Below are 24,493 nucleotides of genomic sequence, written 5' to 3'. Positions count from 1 at the left end.
TCTGGAAGCCATGCCTTCCCATTAGCAAGGATAGCAGCCACAGGACTCATTGTAGAACTCAAATAACTCCACATAGGCTTCCTTGATTAAATATTTGACTACACATACACTATGATGCTTAGGCTGGCAGAGCCCCCCAGAGAGAGACAGTTTTCACCAACAGAACTAGCTTTACTGTTCATAAGCAAACACTACCTTCCTGAATGATAGTAGCTACATTAACAGAAGCATGCTTCTGTTATCAGCATAGTTGTATTTCTACCAGATGTTTGTCAGCATAGCCATGTTAGTTAGGTATATGGGTTTTTTTCATATCCCTGACCAATATAGCTATATCAACATAACTTTCAAGTGTAGATCAAGCCAAAGACCCCATATTATGAAGAACCTTACCCTTCACAAAGAATTAAGGAAACACTAGTGGGAAATGGTGAAGGGCTATACTGGCTACCTTCCTGGTAGTCCATGCCAGGATTCAAGTGCATTCTTAACAGAGCAATTTAATGATTAACTTGAACTTTATCAATAAACATTCCTTCAGTTCTCATCTGTCACATTAGCCAATCTGTTTTTCGCCACTAGTCCCTGTGACTCTTCATATCCTATTACTTCATTCCTTTCATTTTACACAAGCTTCATTACTGATAGCTGGGGCAGATGAGGATTTTACGGGACCCAGGGCAGCACAAATTCACGGGGCCCCCCCTTTGACACAGCGCATGCTTCTTGAAGTGTGGGGCCCGGGGCAGCTGCCCTGCTCGCCCTGCCGTATATCCGTCCCTGCTGATAGCACAAGTCTGTGTACTTGTGATAAATGAGGATTCCACAAGCAACAGTAACATATCCTATATGAAATTTAAGGTATCTACATTTGAACCTCGCTTTATTCAACTACTGAGTCTTTGCTTCTTGCTTTTACATACAAGCTGAAGGACAGCATTAAGATGCATTAGGCATAGCTTTAGGAGAAGGTGGCATAGGACCTGTTTAAATGTTTCTGAGTTGCCAGATCCTAAATTGATTGTTACAACAGTGTTAAACATTCTTGTATACTGCTGCTAATGCAATATTATTCATAACATGCTTGTAGGATTTCTGTATATTCAGACTGGTGACAGATAATGAATTTCAGGCATGCTGCTTACCCCTGGTGTTGGAATAGATCAATGCTTTGCTCTCTGGATGATATAAGAAAGGCATGGCATCGGCATTACTGAGTTGCAGAGTATCTCCACCCTTCATGGTATAATGGCCAGTAGTCACTGTGAACTTCACCTTCTGAGGAATACCAGCCAAAAGGCTGTCTGAAGAAAAAGAAAGCAAACAGTGGAAGTGTATTCCAGCACTCTAGTTATTAAATTGTTACAGTTTGCTGCAAATGGTAAACATTACCAGTTAAAATCTAATTCACTAGGAATGTTCTTAAGCATGGTGACACATCTTATAGAAAAAACTTAGATTAGTGATTCCCCTTCCACTGAATTCAAAGGAAAGACTCCTATTGATTTAAAAAAAGTTATATCAGGGCCTCTTTGGTAAGTGAGAATGCAAAATAAAGGGATTTCATTAAATTATTGAAGCCAATACAATGTCACAAAACTAGTAAAGAAATTCACAATCACTGGTGAAGTCAAATCACTATTTTCCCATCAAAGTGTCCAATGATGCAAGACAAAAATCTCACTTTATGCTCCAAAAGCAAATATATATTACTCACACACACAGAGCGCCAGATTCTGCAATTCAAATATACTAGTTGTGTCGTCACTTGGCAAATGGGCTTCATAGTATTCAGATTCACTAAAGCCTTATGACTCTCATATGTGTTATCAATAGAAGTAATTTTAAATAGGAATAAGTGTAAACCAGGAATGGGGAACCTATTTTGGATTGGAGGCCACTGACCCACAGAAAAAAAAAAATCAGTCTGAGGCCACACAAGTAAAACACAATCAATAAATCAATAAATAAAATGCATTGACTTTAAAAAAAGAAAAAGAAAAAAGAGTAAGGGGAAGCCCTGAACCTCAGGGCCAAATCCAGGCCAGCCAGTGGCTACATCCAGCCCAGTGTAAACATCTAACCCTTGTATATAAACATGTAATCCCTGAAAATTACAGCAGTTACATGTCTGCCAAAATGAACGCATTGTAACATTCCTAGTTTTAAAAGGAAGCTGTAAAACACAAAAGAGCAAAGTTAGTTTGTTTCTTGTTTAAACAAGTAACAAAAACAAACAAAGGCTTAGTTTTACAAGTTTACCTACCAGTCAATGGCTCCACTTTTAGCTGAGGCTCCTGAGAGTACACATCATATTGCACAACTGGGTAAATATGAGGAAGGACAAAATGCACTTTACCCAGTGATGTGCACAGCTGCCTGAGAGTATATGTCCCAGGTTCTTTGGCCTTTGAAAAATAAAAACACAAAACTGAAAAGTAGTTTTCAAGCTAGCAATTACCTTTACATTTCTCAAGAAAAATGTTTTTGCAATTGAATTTCTGACAAATGAAGGACAAAATGTCTCAGACCATTTCTAACTGGTACAATTATCAATATAACTAGATAAAAGAGCTAAGAAAAAAGTTCTTGAAATTCCTTAAGCACTCAATTTAATTTTCATAAGTATCCAGTAAAACCGTTTACCTCAAAGGACCCCATCTAATAATGTGAGGGGGGTATAGGAATTTTATCCATTTGAATCAAATGCCTTAACAGTCACCCAGAGTACCTAGCATAGCACATATTATACATACACATGAACTGAGGGTTACATACATTAAAATAAAATGAATATGCTCACGAATATTTCAGATTTTACTAGGTAGTCATAAACAGCAGAGTGTATTTGGCTAACATTCATAAAAACCCCACACTGTGCAAAACACAGCCTTCAATCAATGTAAGCCTATAATGTCTTCACACTCTCTTCCACATCGAAATACATTATTCTTTAATAGGTGTCCACACAATTTCAAACTCTAAATGATAGTATTACACCATTGTAAAAAGATAATAAAATGGTACACCTGTAGGCGTGCTTTCAGAAGATGCATAATTTCTATCCTTGTTAAGGACAATAAAGCCACTGCTGATAAAACAAGATTTGAGGTTTGGTAGTGAGTTCCCCCCCTTTAGTCACTTATTACTACACAGCATAAGAAATGCTACAAATTTGTCTGGAAATGGATGACAGGAGAGGGATCATGCGAGGATTACCTGTTATGTTCCCTCCCTCTGGGGCATCTGGTATTGGCCACTGTCAGACAGGATACTGGGATAGATGGACCTTTGGTCTGACCCAGTATGGATGTTCTTTTCATTCTTAAATCTTGTCAATGTCACGCAATGTTCTCATAACAGAATTAGAAATGTTTGGGCATTGGACATGAACTTTAGTTTTAATCAAACCAGCAGAGTTAGAGTAAACTGATGAAAAAATTGAAATACCTCAGTTTATCCTGTTAAAAGCACTGAGGGCATTTCAACACGAAAAATTCAAAATACTACAGATTTGAGAGGCCAGTGATACATTTTGCATCTAGGTAGAATAGGTTCTCTTAAAAAAAAAAAATCTTCCTAATTTGTTTTGAGCATAACATAAGATCTGTGCCATATCACATCTCACCTAATGTGAAATTAACCCATAATAAAAAAAACCCAAATGCTTCAAACTACATGGAGTTTGATCTGACAAGTGAATACTCAAATCCAAAATGTTTCAATTTTAAGTTAGGGGGTACTGCCCCCAAATTATAGCCCCAAAGCTTCACCATCTGAGTGTTTTCTCACACCTTTTTCCATCTTGTAAGTACAGTAAAACTCCATTAGTCTGGCATCCAATGCTCCGGGACTCCTGAGGGTCCGGCACCATCAGGAACCCGGAAGTGCTGGGGCAGCTGGACAGGCTTCCCCCGTTCAGCTGCTGCTGAAACTGACCAGCAGCTGAATCGGAGAAACCGGGAGCAGAGCAGCTGGGGTGCTGCCGGTTTGGTCCCGTAGCGCTGCCCCTCAGGGCTGCGGGACCAACCCGGCAGCACCCCAGCTGCTCTTGGGGACGCCTGGGGCAGAGCAGCTGGAGTGCTGCCGGGTTGGTCCCGCAGCGCCAAAGGACGGTGCTGCGAGACCAACCCGGCAAGTCCCCAGCTGCTCTGCCCCAGGGGTCCCCGATTCAGCCGCTGCTGAAACAGATCAGCAGCTGATTCCAGGAAGCACGGGGCAGAGCAGCTCTGCCCCAGGCTTCCTGGAATCAGTCGCTGATCTGTTTCAGCAGCGTCTGAATCGGGGACCCCTGGGGCAGAGCAGCTGGGGTCCTGCCAGGTTGGTCCCGCAGCACCGAGAGGCAGCGCTACGGGACCAACCCGGCAGCACCCCAGCTGCTCTATTGCAGGAATCCCCGATTCAGCTGCTGCTGAAACTGACCAGCAACGGCTGAATCAGGGACGCCTGGGGCAGAGCCGGACTATCGTAAGGGGGGGCTATGAGGGTTCTGGGGTGGCATCCCCTCCCACCGCACTCCAGACCCCTCATAGCCCCCCCTTCTGATAGTCCGGCACCCCCTGGGTCCTAAAGGTGCCGGATTATTGGAAGTTTACTGTAGATAAAATCATTAGTTCATATTATATGCAAGTGTCATGGGAGATTTTACGTAATTCAAAGGTAAGCAATTTTTAGGAGTCATAGGAGAAGGAAATACAGATCCAAAAAAACCCAGAAAACATTTTCTGACCTGCTATAAAACTGTAGGATTAATACAGTTAAAGAAGTTCAGTTTGGAGACTGCTGCAAATTTAGCAAGAAGGAAGTGCTTATGGTCAGTCTAAAAACCTGAAACAAAGCAGAATGCACATACATCCCATATGAAGGTGGAAAAAGCAAGTTCCCCTTTATTGTTCCCTCATGGAATTGATTGTTAGGCTGGCCTATACTTAAAATTTTGATCAGCACACTTACATTGCTCCCCCAGACGGACATTACTATGCTGACCTAAGTCCAAGTGTAGATACAGCTCAGACAACAGAACGCTTCCAGCAACCTAGCTACCAGACTCAGAGGTGGATTAAATCTACAGTGATGGAAAAAAAGCTTTCCAACTGCAGGAAGTGCCTACACTAAGACACTAAACCAGTGCAGCCATTTTTAGCTTTGACATGTCCTTAATCCTGCAAAGGTGAGAAAAGGTTTCTATCTTCTTTTTATTTTAAATCCCTTGTCCTGTTACATAATGTAATAGGAGTAAGGGATCCAATATGAAGCCACCTTCCTACAGTCACAGCACAATTTCCCCATAATGTTCCTTCACTACAGGAAAAGATTTGAAAAATAGGAGAACTAGGAACTTAACTGTCCCTCCTACAATAGTGGCTACCAGGAATGTGAGAGACCAAGTAGTAAATTGTATCTTCATTTATATTCCATTTTTCTGCTTCTACAGTTTAGTAGGTGGCTTCCTCACCCAGGAAGCCAAGAATAATGTGCACACTAATCACCTATAGCCTTCTCCCAGTCAGGCTCTTCAGACTCAGGTCTGATTTTGTATCTACATGAAACTGCATCTGTAGCTATCAGAAATCTTCAAATCATACTACACTGCCTCTATGATATTCTACCTAGACATATTTAGTAGCAACAGCAACTGATTCACAGGAGATTTTCAACAACCTAAAAATTAGGTCAGTAGGTAACGTACAGATCACATGGCTGCCAGCTCTCAATCCAAGCACCTGTTGTACCAATGTGAACTTACATCTCCAGAAAGTACCCCATAGAGGCTCATAGTGCTAGCCTGCCCCTATGTGAGCAACTGTCTCTTTAGTACCTGCTGTCTAAATGCTGCAGAGACTGAAATGGGAAAGCACATACGGCACTTCGCATATAATGTTTCTGTGTAGTTTACAGGCTGACAGACAATGGTGACTGACAATGGGAAAAGGGTATGAAAAACTAAAAGATGAATCCAAGTCTCAGGAGACTAGAGAGAGTCCTGCAAATCTGCAGATATCCTCTTTATTTGTGGATGCGGATATCCACAGCTCATTTTTGCAGATAGATGCAAAATTTGTATCTAGAACCCTGAAAATTTGCAGATATCTGCTTTATACCCATGAATCATTTTTGTGAATGCAGATACCAACTTTGTATCTGTACAGGGCTTTAAAGTGGGGAAATACACAAGACAATATGAGAACACTGAAAAAAAATTCTATGACCAGCACTGTTAAACTTTCAATTTTTAAAATAATCTACAATTCTGCTTTTGTTCAGTTCTGTAAAAATGTTGCAAGTTAAGTACTAAACCATTAGGAAATGCCAAAATCCCTGAGACATATAATTACAAGATCATATACTGTTTTATTCACTTGACCCTGACCTAACTCAATATACAGGACAGGCAGAGCTCTGGAAATGGAGGCAGAAAGTCATCATTTCTTTTTATACTCAATCCACTGTCCCATGCTTTATTGACTGTACACCACCCAGACACTGCACAGAATACAGAGTTATTCATTTCCTTGTGGTGTATCTACAGTGTGCTCATCACTATAGTATCCAGGTCTAATGAACACCCTGCTGAAGGTTTGAAGACTTCTTTTTTGTTTTGAAATGTAGGCTGGGAACTGAAGCACAATGTGATTAAGGCAAAAAAAAAAAACCCTGCAAGAGGCTGAACGTTGAAACACCTATTTTTCAGAATTTTTAAAAAGCTATGTAGACATACCAAATTATTCCTCACAAAACCCTGTCAGGAAGGTCAGTTACTATTAGGGATATTAAGAGTTTAATAGATTAACTGGTTAACCGATAGGCTGATGCTTATCAGTTATATTATTGGTTAAACTCTGCCCAGCCCCACTCCTGAGGAGCTGGCTGCAGAGAGCACAGCAAAGCCTCCTCCCCAGGAATGGAGGCAGCAGGGGCTGGAGGCCGCACTCCTGGGGCAAGGTGATAGGGAACAGCCAGCATGGATTTGTAAAGAACAAATCGTGTCAAACCAATCTGATAGCTTTCTTTGATAGGATAACGAGTCTTGTGGATAAGGGAGAAGCGGTGGAAGTGGTATACCTAGACTTTAGTAAGGCGTTTGATACAGTCTCGCATGATATTCTTATCAATAAACTAGGCAAATACAATTTAGATGGGGCTACTATAAGGTGGGTGCATAACTAGCTGGATAACCGTACTCAGAGTAGTTATTAATGGTTCACAATCCTGCTGGAAAGGCATAACAAGTGGGGTTCCACAGGGGTCTGTTTTGGGACCGGCTCTGTTCAATGGCTTCATCAACAATTTAGATATTGACATACAAAGTACGCTTATTAAGTTTGCAGATGATACCAAACTGGGAGGGGTTGCAACTGGTCTGGAGGATAGGGTCATAATTCAAAACGATCTGGACAAACTGGAGAAATGGTCTGAGGTAAACAGGATGAAGTTTAATACAGTCACTCCCCCAGTTACGAACAAGTTACGGACCAACATTTGGTCCGTAACTCGAAGTGTTCGTAACTTGGATCCCATAGAGTTACATGGCAACTGTGCTGTTCATAAGCGTGGATCGCCGTTCATAACTCTGATCCGCATTTACGACCGCTTTGGTCGTAAGTGCAGATGGTCGTAAGTGGAGGTGGTCATAACTCAGGGAGCGGCTGTAATGACAAATGCAAAGTGTTCCACTTAGGAACAATCAGTTTCACGCATACAGAATGGGAAGCAACTGTCTAGGAAGGAGTACAGCAGAAAGGGATCTAGGGGTTGTAGTGGACCACAAGCTGAATGAGAGTCAACAGTGTGATGCTGTTGCAAAAAAACAAACACGATTCTGGGATGCATTAACAGGTGTGTTGTGAGCAAGACACAAGTCATTCTTCTGCTCTACTCTGCGCTGGTTAGGCCTCAGTTCGAGTACTGGGTCCAGCTCTGGGCACTGCATTTCAAGGAAGGTGTGGAAAAATTGGAGAGGGTCCAGAGAAGAGCAACAAGAATGATTACAGGTCTAGAGAACATGACCTATGAAGGAAGGCTGAAATACAGGCAGTCCCCGGGTTACGTACAAGATAGGGACTGTAGGTTTGTTCTTAAGTTGAATCTGTATGTAAGTCGGAATTGGCGTCCAGATTCAGCCGCTGCTTAAACTGACCAGCCGCTGACTACAGGAAGCCCGAGGCAGAGTTGCTCTGCCCTGGGCTTCCTGGAATCAGCCGCTGATCAGTTTCAACAGCGGCTGAATCTGGACGCCTGGGACAGAGCAGCTGGTGCACTGCCGGGTAGGTCCCCGCAGCGCCGCACCTCAGCGCTGCGGGGACCAACCCGGCAGCACCCCAGCTGCTCTACCCCAAGTGTCCCCAAGTCAGCCGCTGTTGAAACTGACCAGCGGCTGATTCCAGGAAGCCCAGGGCAGAGCAACTCTGCCTCGGGCTTCCTGTAGTCAGCCGCTGGTCAGTTTCAGCAGCGGCTGACTTGGGGACGCCTGAAGCAGAGCAGCTGGGGTGCTGCCGGGTTGGTGCCGCAGCACCGTTCCTCGGCGCTACTGGACCAACCCGGCAGCACCCCAGCTGCTCTGTCCCAGGTGTCCTGATTCAGCTGCTGCTGAAACTGACCAGCAGCGGCTGAATCAGGACGCCTGGGGCAGAGCAGCTGGGGTGCTGCCGGGTTGGTCCAGTAGTGCCGAGGAGCGGCGCTGCGGGACCAACTGGGCAGCACCCCAGCTGCCGCGAGAAAAGCCTGGTCTGCTTTGGGGGGGGGGGCGCACTAGCTGTGCCCTCCCTCCCCCCCCCGCCCAGCAGACCAGGGAGACGCGGAGCAAAGCTGCGGAGGACGCGGGCAGCGGGACCGCGGCGCGTCTGGGAAGTCCCGCTGCCCGCGTCCTCCGGGGCGAGAAAAGCCCGTTCATAACTACAGATCCAACGTAAGTCGGGGACTGCCTGTAATTGGGTTTAGACAAGAGAAGACTGAGGGGGGACATGATAGCAGTTTTCAGGTATCTAAAAAGGGTGTCATGAGGAGGAGGGAGAAAGCTTGTTCATGTTGGTCTCTGAGGACAGAACAAGAAGCAATGGGCTTAAACTGCAGCAAGGGAGGTTTAGGTTGGACATTAGGAAAAAGTTCCGAACTGTCGGGGTGGTCAAACACTGGAATAAATTGCCCAGGGAGGTTGTGGAATCCCCATCTCTGAAGATATTTAAGAGTAAGTTAGATAAATGTCTATCAGGGATGGTCTGATGAGAGTATTTGGTCCTGCCATGAGGGCAGGGGACTGGACTCAATGACCTCTCGAGGTCTCTTACAGTCCTAGTATTCTATGATTCTACGATCCTTCCTGACATAGGAGTCTACACAAAGAGCTGTTTGCACCTTCAACGACTATTAAGTTGATAGTGCCCCAACCATTCTTCAGCACAATTGATGGATTTTTTCTCCCTCCTCTTCCCTCCCTCCTATTTATTTTGCGTCTACACATCCTAAACTCAAAACTCCGGTCATCTAAAGAAGTGGGCTGTGCCCACAAAAGCTCATGATACCATCTACATGTTTTGTTAGTCTGTAAAGTGCTACCAGACCATTTGTTGTTTTTTCTGTAGAGACTAACTTGGCTACCCCCTGAAGCTATCTTTAAGAATTTTGCTTTCAAATGATGTGACCAGCATCATATTAAGAAACACTGTGGCAGAGGCAGGAATACAACTAGTTTCTAGTATGGACGTAACCATATATTTATTCTCTCTTCTTGCAGCTCTCTCCCTTAATCATTACACACCTTCCATCTTCTGGAATGAAAGGGACCATGGTCCCTTGGGGAAAAGAGTATGTGATAACGTAACTAAAGACTATCATACTCATAAGGAAGAATTAAACTTTGACATTTCCTAAGAGCAGGTGCTTGACTTTGAAATCTTACATTCTTTTACTTACTTATTTTTGTATGCAATGGTTACTACATCTGCTAAATAAGCAGCCACACACTGGAAAAGAGCAACCACCAATGTGATTGTGTATTGCTACAGCTAAGACTGGCAGATACTGACTCTAGGGGAAAAAAGATTACCTGCAACAGAACAAAATAAGAAAAAATAACTCCCTGGCTGGAATCTTTTATGCATTACTCTAAGCAACTCTGACTATGAAACAAGGAAATCTTACCTTTTCTAGAACATGATGAACAATGAACATTGCAGTTTGGGACAGATGCAATACTCATCTGAATTGTAATGGTTAGAGAAGTTTTATTTTTATGAAAATGGTAACTGGATAAATAAAAATGAGTTTGGTGGGATCATTCTAGTGTCCCATTTATGCACAACAGAAAACCAACCACACCCTTTGGCAGGATTAGCAGCCTCTCTTCAGGATAGGCCAAAGTCTGCAATAAAAGGGGTGAGCCAGGAAGAGGTTAAGCTGCACTGGCAAAGCTGTGGAATGGGAGCAAACTGGATATTGCTTGCCAGCACTACGCCCTTCTCTAGTCAGTGCTTTTAGATCTTCTTTCATGAGTGCTACATTCACTCAATTGTAAAAACATACCTGAGTTCTGAATGTTATTGTATTGACCCCCGGTTCCAGTATAAAGTTGCTACATTTTAACATGTGTGCCCCATCCTCTAAAGTCACTCCTAAGGGCATATCCAGAGAGGAGCTGCTCTCTTGTCTTCGCAGTAGCATGTGCACATTTTTGCAGATGATTCCCGTCGTGTTCAAAGAATTATCCGAAGGGCTTCTTTCATACATTTCATATAATTCCAGTGCTGGCAAGCTATTTCTTGACAAAGGGAAGCCTGCAACATCATTCTGGAAGCTGATAATACCATTAGAAGTTTTGTGTTTAGTGAGCCATTCAGCTGTTTTCCGGTAACTATTTTTCTCAATGCTGAAGTGGACATTGAGGGCAATCTGATCCACTTGGACTGGCATGGGCATTTGACTCAGCAATGTCAGCTCAACGGACAATGTTCCACCCACATGGATAACAGCATTTGGAGGGTCAAAATGAAGAGTTTTCAACTGTGCAAAGGAATGCAGAGACAGTATAACCTTTTGACCTGGAAATACAAACAAAACCAAGGTATTTTATTCCACTCTGCTTTTGATAATACAAGATTAGCCTCTACAGAAATCAGTTTTAAATTTTCTAAACTTTAAAAAAAAAAAAAATCCCTGTCTCCCTCCCACAGCGCCAAAGTGACCAAAAAACTACCATCTTCTTCTAATCTGAATGGAAGAAGAATCTAAAATTCTCATGACTCCTAAGATTAGACATATTACAAAGTTACAATTTTATTTCTGTCAAATACAATTATTTTGTCCTTTTCTCACTACAACTGTATTTTTCCAATAGCTTTTAAGCTGTATAGTACACTACACTGTAAACAAAGCAAAAAAACCAAAAAGCATACCTATGGCAGCAATTCTGCGCCTCAACTGACTTGGGCTTGCTATAAAGGTTTAAAACCAGCAGTGCAGATTCTCTCAATTGGGCTAGAACCCAGGCTCTGGAATCCAGTGGAGTGGGTCTCAGAGCACTTTTTTTCCAGTGTAAATGTGCCCATAGCAAGACCTGTTATTCCTTCAACTTCTTCAGGATCACTTACTACTGCAGTTAAAGGTTTCCAATCTAAGCAGCACAGTATCACAATACTAATTAGGTAAGTAAAGGGGAAACTGGTTAACTGGTTACCTAATAAGCATTACCTTACTGGCATGCTTACCAGGGTACCTGGTTAAAGGGGTGCCCAAACCGCAGCAGAGCAGCCCCCTCGCTGGAGCTGTGGGCAGTTGGAGCAGCCTCCCACCCACAATGCAGCGGCACTCCCATGCCTGGCTGGGGCAAAGCAGCCCCACACCATGGTGTGATGGGCAGGCCCCAACTCAGCTGGAGCCGCTCTGTGCCCATGCTGTGGGTGAGGAGCTGCTCTAGCCTGGTCAGGCCTGATGTGCCACAGGCAGAGGGAAGGGACTGCTTCATCCCACAGAGTACTGGTTAATCAGTTAAACATAGTTTAACTGGTTAACATTTTAAATGGGATTTTATATCCCTATGGGCTATTATTCCTTATGCTACTGTACACATGAACAGTTAATGTAACACGACAGAGCAAATATTCCAGAGAGAACACCATAGTAGAAAATGCAAACTCATGAAAGCCATAATCAGAATGGTGCCTGGAGCCATTATCTGCAATAGGATTGTGTTCCCCTCCCTCTTACATCATTACTGGATCCCAGAAAACAACAGCAAACACTAAAAAGAAAAATCTTGCAAATAAGAAGCAGGCCTAACTTGACACAATCATTCATATTTCCAAGTTGCCTTCATTATTGTAATCCAAGCTGAATATCAAAAAAATATGCACATAGGGATGAGCAGTACATTTTCAGGAAAATTGCCCCACAGTGTACTTGTAGCCTAAATCATAGTAAATACTTCTGAAAGTAAAGTGCAGGGTGGAGGAGAGAGAAGGAAATCAAATAATGTATCAAGGCAGAAGAAAGCCAGAAGAAAGCATCAGCCAGAAAGGAGTACAAGCCTAACACCAAAGAAGGCAGGACAACAGTCTGCCAAGCATGCTTTCAGAGCTCCAGATAGCGGTATCCAGAGGCGGAGAGATAAATCAGGGTGTATAAGATCGCCAGAGATATCTGAGAGCTGTCCTGGAAAAGTAGAAAGGGGGGGAAAAATAAAAGAACCCAAAGAACCTTTTTGGTATTCAAACTAGTCATGTTAATTAGTGCATCATCCATTATTGCCAATAATGCAATAATCCTTTTTTGCTAAGAAGGACTTCCAAAATTATCTCAGCCTAATGAATACCATTACATGAAAAGGATATAATAGAGCTATCTAAGTTCTAGTGTGAGTTATAAAGCTAAAGCAGAAACATATATTCAAGAATCCACTGAGTAACAGTATAACAAACTTGCAAAAGCCAGGCAATTCAAAGTTTCAGATCTTGTCAGGCTCTATCCTATACTTAACTACTCAAATTCCAGAGAAACAGAATCTGAGCGCCCAAAATTTGGCTCTCTTTAAACAGTTATATCTCCCATAATATAGTGAGCCATCTTGCTGATTGCTACAGTTTAGGATACAAGTAGCACATCCCCTGTGACTCCAGGAACAGACACAAAACTAAGTATATCACATCACAACCTCTGGGCTTGCCTATACTATTGTTACAACATGGTTCCAATTTGTAACATTAACAGAACCTAATGATTCTCAAACCGAAGGCTAATTGCGCATTAGCAGAATTATAGAACACTAAGGTCAAATCTACATGCAACTAATGATTAAAGCAACTAGAAACATGTTACCAGACAGTTTTAAAATGGTGTTCTGCTCTTCTGGGGGCAAACTTGTGCAGGAGCATGTGTGACTTTTAAAACAAGCTGAAACTAGCAGATATGGGATGAACAAGAAATAATATGCAGAAACAAAGGGACCACAAATATCAAGAAACATTTGGAAAACAAAAACCATAATAGTGAACCTCAGAGCTATAATTCACTACTGGTGGAGCTTCACTAGCTGAAGCAATGGTGGGAGGTGTAGCTAAGAGCGAGCACAGACAAAACCTGTAGTAAAAAAATGCTTGCACCTTGTCCATATTACATCTTACACCACTAACACCAATTCTCCAGAAGCACATTACAGACCTAAGATATGCTAGTGTAGGTATAGCCACTGGGCTGGGGGGGGGGGGGGGGGAGGCAACAGGAGAAAAAAACCTACTCTGAAGAACTCCCCTAACACACAGACACACAGACACAGCAGAAAATTGAGGAATTTGGGGTGATGAAGGTAGAAAGAGATTGCCATGTGTCAGATAATGAAATTAAGTAACTAAATACATGATGGGTTATGGTCCAGAAGTTACTCAGGGAAGTCAGCTGTGATCAGAAAGACTTGCTATTATACATTTGATTAGCTAAATACTATGGACAAGTATTTAAATCCAGTCTCACCTTTGCCCTCTGTTTGCTGGTTGGCAAAATTTAAAATTTCTTGGCAGAAGTGTTGGCGTTCATCTTCTGTTAAGTGATCATCACTAGCTAAAAGACTGCTTGTTTGAAGATAGCTGATGCACCATGTTAAGGAATTGAAAGGAAAAGGACTACAATCCATTTCAGAAACACTTTTCTGGGGGTGGGGAAAACTGAATTTCTGTGTTACTGCTTTTCTGTCCTCAAGATACTGGATGAGCTGCTTTAGCATCAACTAACTCCCATTTGAAAAGAAAGCAATGGAACGTTAACTGATGCAAAATTTCACTACAGATTTCAATGCAGATTATCTAATAAACATTTTATCCTCCACACTTAATCTACACTTTGCTACATAAACAGCATCTCAAACATATTACTGACTGGTAGAAAATTCATTTGCTCTTTACTAACCACAGATAAAAGCACTGCATGACCAAAATATTGATGGATTACATTACACTGTGATAAAAATTAAATTTTAAATAAGTTTTAGCATTTGATTAAACTGTAATTTATTGGTGCGTACCATGCACTTAGTGTACAGAACTCCACTCTGGGAATCCACCAAATAGAACAGCAACACTTACAACTAATCTAAGAAAAGAATTTATGGTCTTTTGAAGTACTGCAAGTACGAATTTGCTGCAGTACAATATTTACTAACATTACATTATCATTGTCTAAACAGTATTTTTCATAAGAGCACATTTTGAAATATATAGAACAAAATTTTCCAATGTGCCCAAGTGATTTAAGAACCTAGATCCCACTTTCAGAAGACACTTGCCACTTAGATTAGCCTCCACTATGTTAACACATCAGTAGAAACAGTGTATAATATGATGTTTACTAGACCAAAAATAAGTATCATCATACAAACTTCAGGGCCAGTATATCCCTTCCACAAGAGCCAGACAATGTGTATGCTAGGCTTGTTAGTCTAATATAATGCATCACATTATCTAGGCTTTGTCAACTCTGTCTCAGGGTCTCAAGATGTTGAAATGGAAAACAGGCAAACACAAGAAAAACTGGTATAAGAGGTCAAAGACAAAGAATAGATTGAGATTAATTTTACTGACTGGACTCCAGCCTCATATCAAACTTATGTCAGAAAATATGCACATGTCAAAGGTACTCCAATCTGAATTTTCCATGTTTATTTTAGAAGATACTTTTCAATTTGCCCTAGGTGTTTCTGACATTCTGCCAACTGTTTTCTTGTATGTGTGATAAGCAATGCCCAGCCCTCAGCAACGTAAGTTTTTAGCGCTCCTTGGAGATAGACCTCCGCCTTCTGTGGACCCTTCTTCCTCCTTGGAAAATAAAGAACAAATAGTTCACAGCTGATCTAAGTATAATAGAATACCATGGACACAAAGCTTCCCTACATATATCCCAAACCTCAAAGTTCTATTAAATTAACAAAACTGAAAAACAGCCACTGAAATATCATCTTTTGATATGAACTTGACAAAGCATTGTAATGGATGATGCCATTAATGTTGTGAATACAACACAGTATATTTGGGACTGCTTATACATTTCATCCCAACAATTTTTTTTTTTTTTTTTTTTTTTTTTTTTAAAGAAATCCTATAGCATGTCTACACAAAGCCTCCAAACACAAATCCACCCAACATCACAGGAACTAAACTAAAGTTTTCCTCCAGCCCACTGGGGTTCATTAGTGTGATGCAGCTGTCTTGTTTTTATAATTAAAAAAAAACCAAAACCACTTATTCAACAAGTTCCAAATATACTAAAACTAAAAGAACAAGGAAGATGGACCATTTAATTAAAAATGAGCACTATACTATCCCTCTCTCATGTCCCTCAGGCCAAAAGCCTTAGTAAATTTATAAGCCTTTAATTATGACTAGAAGGTTTAATTAGCTACCATGGCCAACAAAGGAACAAGGTCCAGTATAACAGGACCCAAATTAAAACCCTACTCTGGAACTCCTAGAAATGTAAATGTAAAACTGAACCCCTTAAATGAAAGCTCTTCAGCAGAGTTTAACTAACAGAGGAGAGTTTCAGTTTCTCTAGTAGTTAGAGCCCCCAAAAAATCTTTAAAGATCTAAATCAATATCTGAAGTAAGGATGTTAAAATGCAATTATCTGGGTAATTGTATAGCTGATGCAATAAGCACTGCTATGCAGAGCCACAGCAGAGATGAGTTCCAGGAGCCAGGTCCAGAGCCACTTGCGCTGCTGCTCTGCATTTTAAAGGTAGTAAGAGCCACTGGGCTCTTGGTGGCAACAATCCCTGTCTGCAGGGGGGCTCAGCTCCCCACTGGGTCCCCTGCAGACAGGGGCTGCTTCCCAGTAGCATCCCCTATCTCCCTTACCAGAGGCAGTGGGGAGGTGGCACTCCAGAGACCATGCTGGAGGCAACAGTTTTTAAGCTGGCTCCCCCCAGCACCGGCTCCTGTGCCACCCTTCCTGCCTCTGAGGCAGCAAGCAGGGGGTGCCACAGAGAACACAGCACAAGCAGGAACTGCTTGAGTCCCCGCTCACCCTGTGTTCCCTGGGGCACTTCTGCCAAAGGGCTCTTGTACATTTCAAAAGCAGAAGAACCAGCATTGGGAACTGGTGCCAGCAGTCCCCACTCACGCCGGTTTCCCGCTGTGCCTCTGCATCCCGTGCCCCATGCGGAGATGGTGCTGGGGGGGAACTGGCTTAAAGCCAGTTCCCCCTAGCACCAGCTCCTGCTCCTCCTCTGCCACCTACTTGCTGCCTCTCTCTGATAGAGGAAGCAGGGGGAGGGAGGAAAGTGACTATCCATCGATTAGTTGACTGGTCGCTAACATCCCTAATCTGAAGTTGGATTGCTAAGAAAATATGAATCTCTGGACAACTGCTAGAAGTTTTTTCTTTACAGCTGATGCTGCTAAACCAGGAGGTAGCTGTATACTACACCAACTTTAGATTCTCAGTGTAGCTTGTTCTGCACATTGGTGTTTACCTTGCAGTGTAATTTATGGTTGAGCATACTGCAATTAATTCCTATTAATACACACTGTAGCTAATAGTCAGATGATCTGTTTATTATTTTGGGTATCATGATTTAGCATGACAGCATATCTTGTTAATTTTTGTATTATATATTTTCTTGCAAAAGAAAACTTAAAGTATTTGTATTAACAGTATCTGTACTATTAAAAATATTCTGTTGTTAAATGCACCTGTCAGAATTCCCTTACAGACTGTGTCCAAGCTTTTCAACGCTATGGTATTTTTAGAAGACATTTAAAAAAGTTCATTTACATATAAAACTCTGCCAAGTCCTTTCCAACAAGTTTAGCTGAGCGAATTCTTCCAATATTTGTGTACATTTCAATGGTGGCGTGGGACAGATCCTGTTTAAAAGGTAAAAAAAAAATGAAGAGTGTAACAAGCGCAAAACATGGAAGAGAAAAGAATTCATTCTTAATCCAAAACCCACAATGTACAGTTCCAAGTCAACATAAGTGGTGCACATAAGAGATACTTCACAAGAGAAATGCCACACAATTATGCTAGTTTATTTAAATGGACAATCATCAACTCAAAAATGTTTTTGAACAAGTTATCAATTACTACAACTGAAAAAAATTGGAGAAATGTTGTGGGGACTTTGTACAACTGGTAACATTTTACATCAGGGCTACTCAACTTTGGAAGCCCTAAGGGCCACAATGATACTCTCAGCACATGCCAAGGGCCACAACTTAAGTGTGGTTGCATATACATGCAAATGTATATGCAAATAGCTTCTTTCACATTGATGGACATGAATACACAGATTAAGGCAAGACTTTACAACACACAGGCCCTATTTAAGTCAGTTCTGCTGATATTAATAAAATGCAATATTTACCCAATTTCCACCCATATGACAGCATTTTTAATGAACGGCAGTCCAGGAATTGTATTACTAAAATGCATATCAACAGAAGACCATTATATTGGCTACTGTTTTGTTTTGGCTGCCACCAGCAGGCCGTGTGTTGAGCCCTGTGTAAACCCAAACTGCACCGCAGGCCACAAACAAAGGGGCTGCATGTTGAGTAGCCCTGCTTTACATCTAACTCATCATCGGTGTTGGCCATGTATAACCAGTAACCCTCTGTCTCACATTTACACACAGAATAAAGGAAAGAAAAACCCCTTTTTAAACAGGATAATGAGATTTTAATACCGCAAATAGTGATTCAAGAGCAGCTGTTGTAGTTAAAACTATTTAAAATTCATGTATTGAAGTGACCATATTTCGAGGTGACAATATTCGCTAACTCTCTAGGCTAGACCTTTGAATATCATGTTCATATTTATCAAAATAGTTAAAGTTTGCACAAGAGCTTTCTCTCCTGGTGCTCTAATTAAACACATTATGCATCACTACTTGGAAACGTGTATGCGCACTGCTGGTGTGAAAGTGATCATATAGCTGGTCTTATTCTAAAGAAGTTTAACCTGAAAGAGAAAACTCCATCAACAACTACAATTCTCAAACTAAAAATCAAGTCAAAACACTTTTCCAGTTAAACTAGGGGGTGTTGCCCCCCCGCTCACCAATACCCCTCTCTCTGGGGGTAGGTAGTCCTGGCTCTCCCCGGCCACTGGAGAGCACTGAGGCCGCACCAGCCCCAGCTTTCCCTCCGGGCTGCCAGGTCAAGGCTATGGTGTGGCAGCCTTGGCTCTCCCCACCCAGGCCAGTGGAGAAGGTTGGGCTGAGGCCACAACAGCCCCAGCTCCCCCGAGCACCAGGGAGGAAGCAGAGTGGAGGCCACACAGTGGAGGGATGACAAGGAAAAAAAATTGTAGAGAGATAAAATACAGCGCAACAGCAGGGAGAAGCGGGGATCACCTGCAACAGAGAAAGGCCCTGTTCTGAGCCCCCTGTCTTGAGTGTCCCTGCTTCCTCCAGGTCCCTGTGTCCCTCACTTCTTGCGTGCTGCTGCTCTCTGCTCCCCTTTCCGCTGCGTGTCCCCCTTTCCCACCATGCCTATGATGAGGGGCCCCATTACCCTCACCCAGAGGGGCCCTGCTCCTGGCTAGGGGAGAGGAGCCAGGCAGGAGCTGCTGCGCCGCAGAGTCCCCCCCAACATGGAGGGGCTGGGTAGGCTCGGTGTCTATTCCAGAGGGGCTAGGATGGGTCAGGCCATGACAGCCACTTGATGTTTCATCGCTTAGCAGGCGGCTGCAGAGTGAGCCCCACTGCCACGGCGTTGATTGGGGCATAGGTGTTGGAGTGCCTGGCGCCCTCCCCACTCCGCAGCATGATCCTGGCCATCTTGGGGGCATAGGTGGTGCGGGTGAATTGCTTGCCCCACTAAGCCATGGTTGCCAATGTGCAGGGCCAGGGCAAACGCTCCCTGGCGCTCGATCTGAGGCAGGCGCAGGGAGTGGTAGTGCTGAAGAGACTGCTTGCAGAGCCCTACTGCCACAGTGAGGTGCTGCCTAGGAGAGGACCCCAGGCACAGAGTATGAAGGAAAGAAGTGCAGGAGCGGCCAGAGAGGAGGATCCACTAGTTTGAGGATGGAAGGACAAAAATGTTTCCTGCACGACACAAGATGGACATGCTGACATCACTGTAGCCTGCAGGAAAAAGTATGGACAGACAGACAGACAAATAGTTTGAGGCACTCTGCTTAACACAAACTATTCTGAGACACAAGGTTCTGCAACTAACCCTGAGCCCCACTCCGTACACAGCCACAATTTGTAGGTTAGTCTTCTTAGTCCACCCTAGCTAAATTTCTAATATGGCTACAGACCTCTTTCCCCCAGAAAGCCATCACATGTCGGCAACAGACCCCAGGCTCTGGGCCACCGATTCCAACACTTTCTATCGTTATATGCATATACATGTTAGAAATACAACCCTCCCTTCCTGCTATGCTCAGCAACCTTTCACTTCCCACATATGGTCTAAAGATTTTTCCATTTAACACTTCACAATTAAGATCATCCCTATCAAGTCTCTATCAGTGTTTCTCAAAATGGTCCATGGACCCACTTTGAGAAAGCTGCTACCAGGCCGCTCTGGTTTGTTTACTTATCAGTTCTGCAGCCGTGGTTACTTATTTGAATTTCTAATGTATAAAAATATGACAGTCAGAAACAAAAAGGAATTTAAATAATGGAACTGCCAAGCTCTGCAGGCATTTATTCAGTTTACATTTCTTAATTTGTGCTAGATCTGAGAACTTACCAAAGACCTTGACATGTTCTCATAAGTTCAATTCAAACTTTTACAGACATTTCAAAAATTTGCTAGTCTGCTAATTTACGTTAGAGCATACCAAGAAATAACGTATAACAAATCTGAAGTGTTTGGACTAAATCTTTTATGAAATACTCTTGAAGTGTCTTTTGAAAAAGGGCACTCCAATTTCCAAAATCCCATTTTACAAAATATTTTAGAAATGTGTGTCTGTCCTTGAGTTCATTTGTTGAAGAACTCCTCCTAAATTAAAGAGCTAGGATCACTAAATTTGGTAGGCAGCTTCCTCTTATCAGAACTTAAAGCAAGGTCAGGGTTTGGTTATACCAAGACAATGGGATGTGCATGAAATGAGATTGTTTTGCATCAAACAGAAAGGAAGGTATGATAGCAGTTGGGATATAAAATCCTGTTTGATAGGTTAAATGTTAGATTTAAGTGTTTCACCAATTAAGCAGGATCCCAGGCAGGGGACTGCTCCCACTCAGCTGACCAGTAGGCAGTGATGAATGGGGGACTGGAGAAGTCCTCCACGCACTGCAGGCAGTGGGAGGGAGGCTGCTCCTGGGCACCGGTTAACCGATACCCAATAAGCATTGCCTGAAAGGGTGATGCTTACCAAGTAATAGGCTAACTGTTTACTTCTTCATGTCCCTAGATAGCAGGGACAGTTATACTCATGAATGACCACAGGGAGGCAGAAAGCACCCCAACCCAGTGGAGCAGCCCCTGGCCAGTCCCTGGGGAGAAGCCAGCAGACAGGCTGCACGCCCCCCCGCTGCCCTTCTAGTAAGCCTTCTAGTACTTTAAATGTGATTTGTTCAATTGCCCTCAACATCTTCTATATCGAATGTTAATGGCCTAAAAATATACGTAACTTTCAGGCACAGGGTAGCTTTTTCCATGAAGAAACAAAAATTGAGTGACAAAGATAAGATTGAATCCAAAGTAGCTTACAGATATAACTACATAATCACTGCTGTGGCTCCATAATAGAGAAAAGAAAAACTAGGTTTCAAACTAACCAGTTATGATTCTTCAACACAAAACTAAGGTCTTGATCTCTGAATAAGATTTGCTAACTCTGACCCTTAATCTAGTCTGGCTATCAGCTTTAATGATATTATAATTAGAGGGAGTAAGTCCCATTGCAGATAAGACCTTAACAAAATTTCCTGAAAAGCTGGATGCATCTAATTTATCCATCAGGTAACTTACTTTCAGAAACTATTATTCTAAGCCTATGGCCAATTTTTTTTAGAACATATAAAAATTACAAATTCCTTTACATCGCCATAGTAATACTTATGCAAATTAAACCAAAAATTGCGAACTTGGTGCCTAATGTTAGGTTCCCCACTCCATATGGGGGCACTAAACGACAATGCTCACATTTGGAAGTTAGACTGACTCGTAAGTGCCAAAACACACATGAAAACTTCATATTAGGTACCCAAGGTCTGAAAATGTTGGCCGTAACTATCCATGAATATGCATAATATGTTCACCATTTTTGGTATGTATATTTGCTACAGTGTAAATATTTATATGCCATACTTACTAAGTAGTGTTTTTCAAAAGCTTCTACAGATGACAAGGCCTCCTTCAGTTTCTTGTAAGGGCTTTGTGCAGTGTTGGCTACAAAATAAAGTCACTGATTTACAGATTCTTATTTTAAACACACAATAATCAAAAGGTAGAAAGAGAACAAAATAATGTTATGTGCTACATTTCAAGATTGTCCAGACTATTTGGGTAGCGTAATCTTGTTTTCACATTTTCAAATTCTAAATTAAAGGTCTAGTTAACAGGATTTATTTTACTGATGACTACCTTTCCTGCTCTAGACTACATTTTAGTGACATTACAGCAAAGAAAATTTCCCTACACTGTTTTTAAAATACTGCTTACCATATTCACCAAAATCTGTCAGAACATAAGATTACATTTAGCTACTCCTCCTATCTTAAAACTTTTCATACTTAGTTACCCATCACAGGATTTTATAAAAAGTATCAGAAGTTTACTGTACTTTATATTAGAAAAGAGATAAGGTATGTAAAGTAATAACTTCTGTTGGTGAAAGAGCCATGGTTTTGATCTTACACAGAGCTCTTCTTCAGGTCTGTACTTTATATGGTATTTTAATCTCAAATTATCTTAAAGTATTGCATTCTAAGTCTGCAATTCATCTCTGTCACTCCACACACTTGGTGTGGCAGTGGGGGAGAGGGAGTGAAGAGGGGAAATAAATATTCATTCTACTGCAATTCCATTAAAAGCTAGTTTTCCCTCTTATAATTTTTGATTTGCTGTAGTTGGTTTGGATTCCCTTTCACTCAGCCAGACTGCAAAAGCAGAATTACATCCCAGCCTGTGTCAAATGGTACACACACACACACACACACACACAAGTTGTACTAGGAGATATTTAACATCTGGAATTTTTTCCATTAATTGTTTAGCGATTCAGACTGAGAAACACAAAGATAACTAAATCTTCGTTTCTGACTAATATAGTATAATGATATCACTTTATAGCCCTAGTTTCATGCAGAGTATACTACATCAAATCAGGATTCTTTAATTTCATTCTCAAACTGAATTTTAAAGTTAAGGATTGCTGTAGGAGCAGTAATAAAAGTAATAAATAATTCAAAACCAAAGGTGATTAGATTACTAAGTGGCACCTCATAACATTGATAAACTAAATATATACTGGGTAATTCAAGCAACATCACAGCGCTATATTTTTTTTTAAATTGAAAAAATACAAACTATATCACTCGTAAAGAACACCTGACCCCCTTCTTTACTCCAACCCCACTATTATCTGTACGTGTGTCCACTTACACAATAGAATTAAATTTTCCCTGAAGAGCTAATCTAAGAGGGAAGTCATCACATATTTAAACAGACAGTAAGGTATTAAATAAAGCATGCATGTGTTTTAGTATTACCTGTTTCAGGGCGCTCTGCTCCCAAGCCTGCTAATAAATCAACTGTTCGGTTAAGATCCTCTGAATTAGGTCCCTTTTCTGACACAAGTCCACACAGATAACCAAGGGACTTTAGCTATGAAAATAAAACAAGCAATAAATGTGCTTCAAAATGTTACAAATATCAATACAAAAAGTCTTGCAACCAAATGTCTTCTACAATATGAATCCCAATAGATCAGTAAAGGATGTTTTCATAAAAATACTGTTGTTATATTACAACTCTTTAAAAACCCTTATTAAAATTGCCTCCTAAAGGGACAGATAGGAGCCTTCTAAAAATGGACACACATTTTTACTTGAAAAGCTGAAAGGAATCTTGTCTATGCTTAAATTAAACTTATGAGTCAATAACTTTAGGTATTAAACACATTACAAATGTAAACACTTAGCACTTATTTTTATGAAACACTTGAAATATCAATACTTATCAAACCCAGGAGTAGAGATTTTAGGGTGGTTTTTTTTTAAATGTACATAGAACAACATTCATCTGTCTGGCAGCTATCAATTGACAAGAGCATTTAAAATTCCAGATTTTTATATTTAATTAGTATTCTACTTTTCAATAAAAAAATTAAAATACACAGAACTCTATGAAGTGCTGAGTCTCCAAAGAATAGATTGGGTGGATATACACACTGAAAATTCACACCTAATGAGTTATAAAATTCTCTATGGGAAGTGTAACATTTCTTCCTGAACAAAATAGATGATTAGCAGTACTTCCTTTAACAAGTACAGTGTCATTAAAGTAAAATGCAGGACAATGTAGCACTTTAAAGACTAACAAGATGGTTTATTAGATGATGAGCTTTCGTGGGCCAGACCCACTTCCTCAGATCTAATAAACCATCTTGTTAGTCTTTAAAGTGCTACATTGTCCTGCATTTTACTTCAACTACCCCAGACTAACACGGCTATATTTCTATCACTAGTGTCATTAAAGACATAGGTGAAGAATTACCAATCATTATGGGACTGGATTGGGGTAATATGCTATATTCTGTGTCCAATTATACTGTCTGACTGACAGTCAACCCTGGTGATTATTTTTTGACCTGAAGAATTAGGCTGTCATTTTAGCATAACGAGAGAGGTTAGCCATCAACCAGTTACCCAGCCTATTTTATAAAAGGGTTTCATTATTTGTCTTGCCCTTATGAAGTAGTAAATTTCACAGTGCATGGACTAATTTTCTTTTAATCATTCTAAAGGGACTTTTTAAATTCCACCTCATTTGCTGTTTTGCTATTAATCCTGGATCTTCTCCATTCCATACTAGGGATTTGATAATGTACA

The 24,493-nt window shown here is 41.4% G+C and overlaps 1 protein-coding gene across 2 annotated transcripts in view; it reads right to left on the bottom strand.

The window, feature by feature from the left end:
- Window positions 1–24,493, bottom strand: part of TRAPPC10 (trafficking protein particle complex subunit 10) — a 99,766-nt gene that overhangs the window by 23,064 nt on the left and 52,209 nt on the right. For both annotated transcript variants that reach the window (XM_006137887.4, XM_089774376.1), the window contains 8 exons: window positions 23,153–23,267; window positions 21,754–21,830; window positions 17,251–17,342; window positions 15,153–15,293; window positions 13,957–14,069; window positions 10,519–11,033; window positions 2,267–2,408; window positions 1,146–1,304 (listed from right to left, as the gene is read on the bottom strand). In XM_006137887.4, coding sequence (XP_006137949.2) covers window positions 1,146–1,304; window positions 2,267–2,408; window positions 10,519–11,033; window positions 13,957–14,069; window positions 15,153–15,293; window positions 17,251–17,342; window positions 21,754–21,830; window positions 23,153–23,267 — 1,354 coding nt within the window. The remainder of the gene's footprint in view (window positions 1–1,145; window positions 1,305–2,266; window positions 2,409–10,518; window positions 11,034–13,956; window positions 14,070–15,152; window positions 15,294–17,250; window positions 17,343–21,753; window positions 21,831–23,152; window positions 23,268–24,493) is intronic.

Source organism: Pelodiscus sinensis, chromosome 1 (assembly GCF_052426305.1).
Source record: "Pelodiscus sinensis isolate ZL-2025 chromosome 1, ASM5242630v1, whole genome shotgun sequence".
Taxonomy (NCBI): Eukaryota; Metazoa; Chordata; order Testudines; family Trionychidae; genus Pelodiscus; species Pelodiscus sinensis.
The sequence above is the reverse complement of the archived record's forward strand: the minus strand, read 5'-3'. Positions and strand labels throughout refer to the sequence as shown.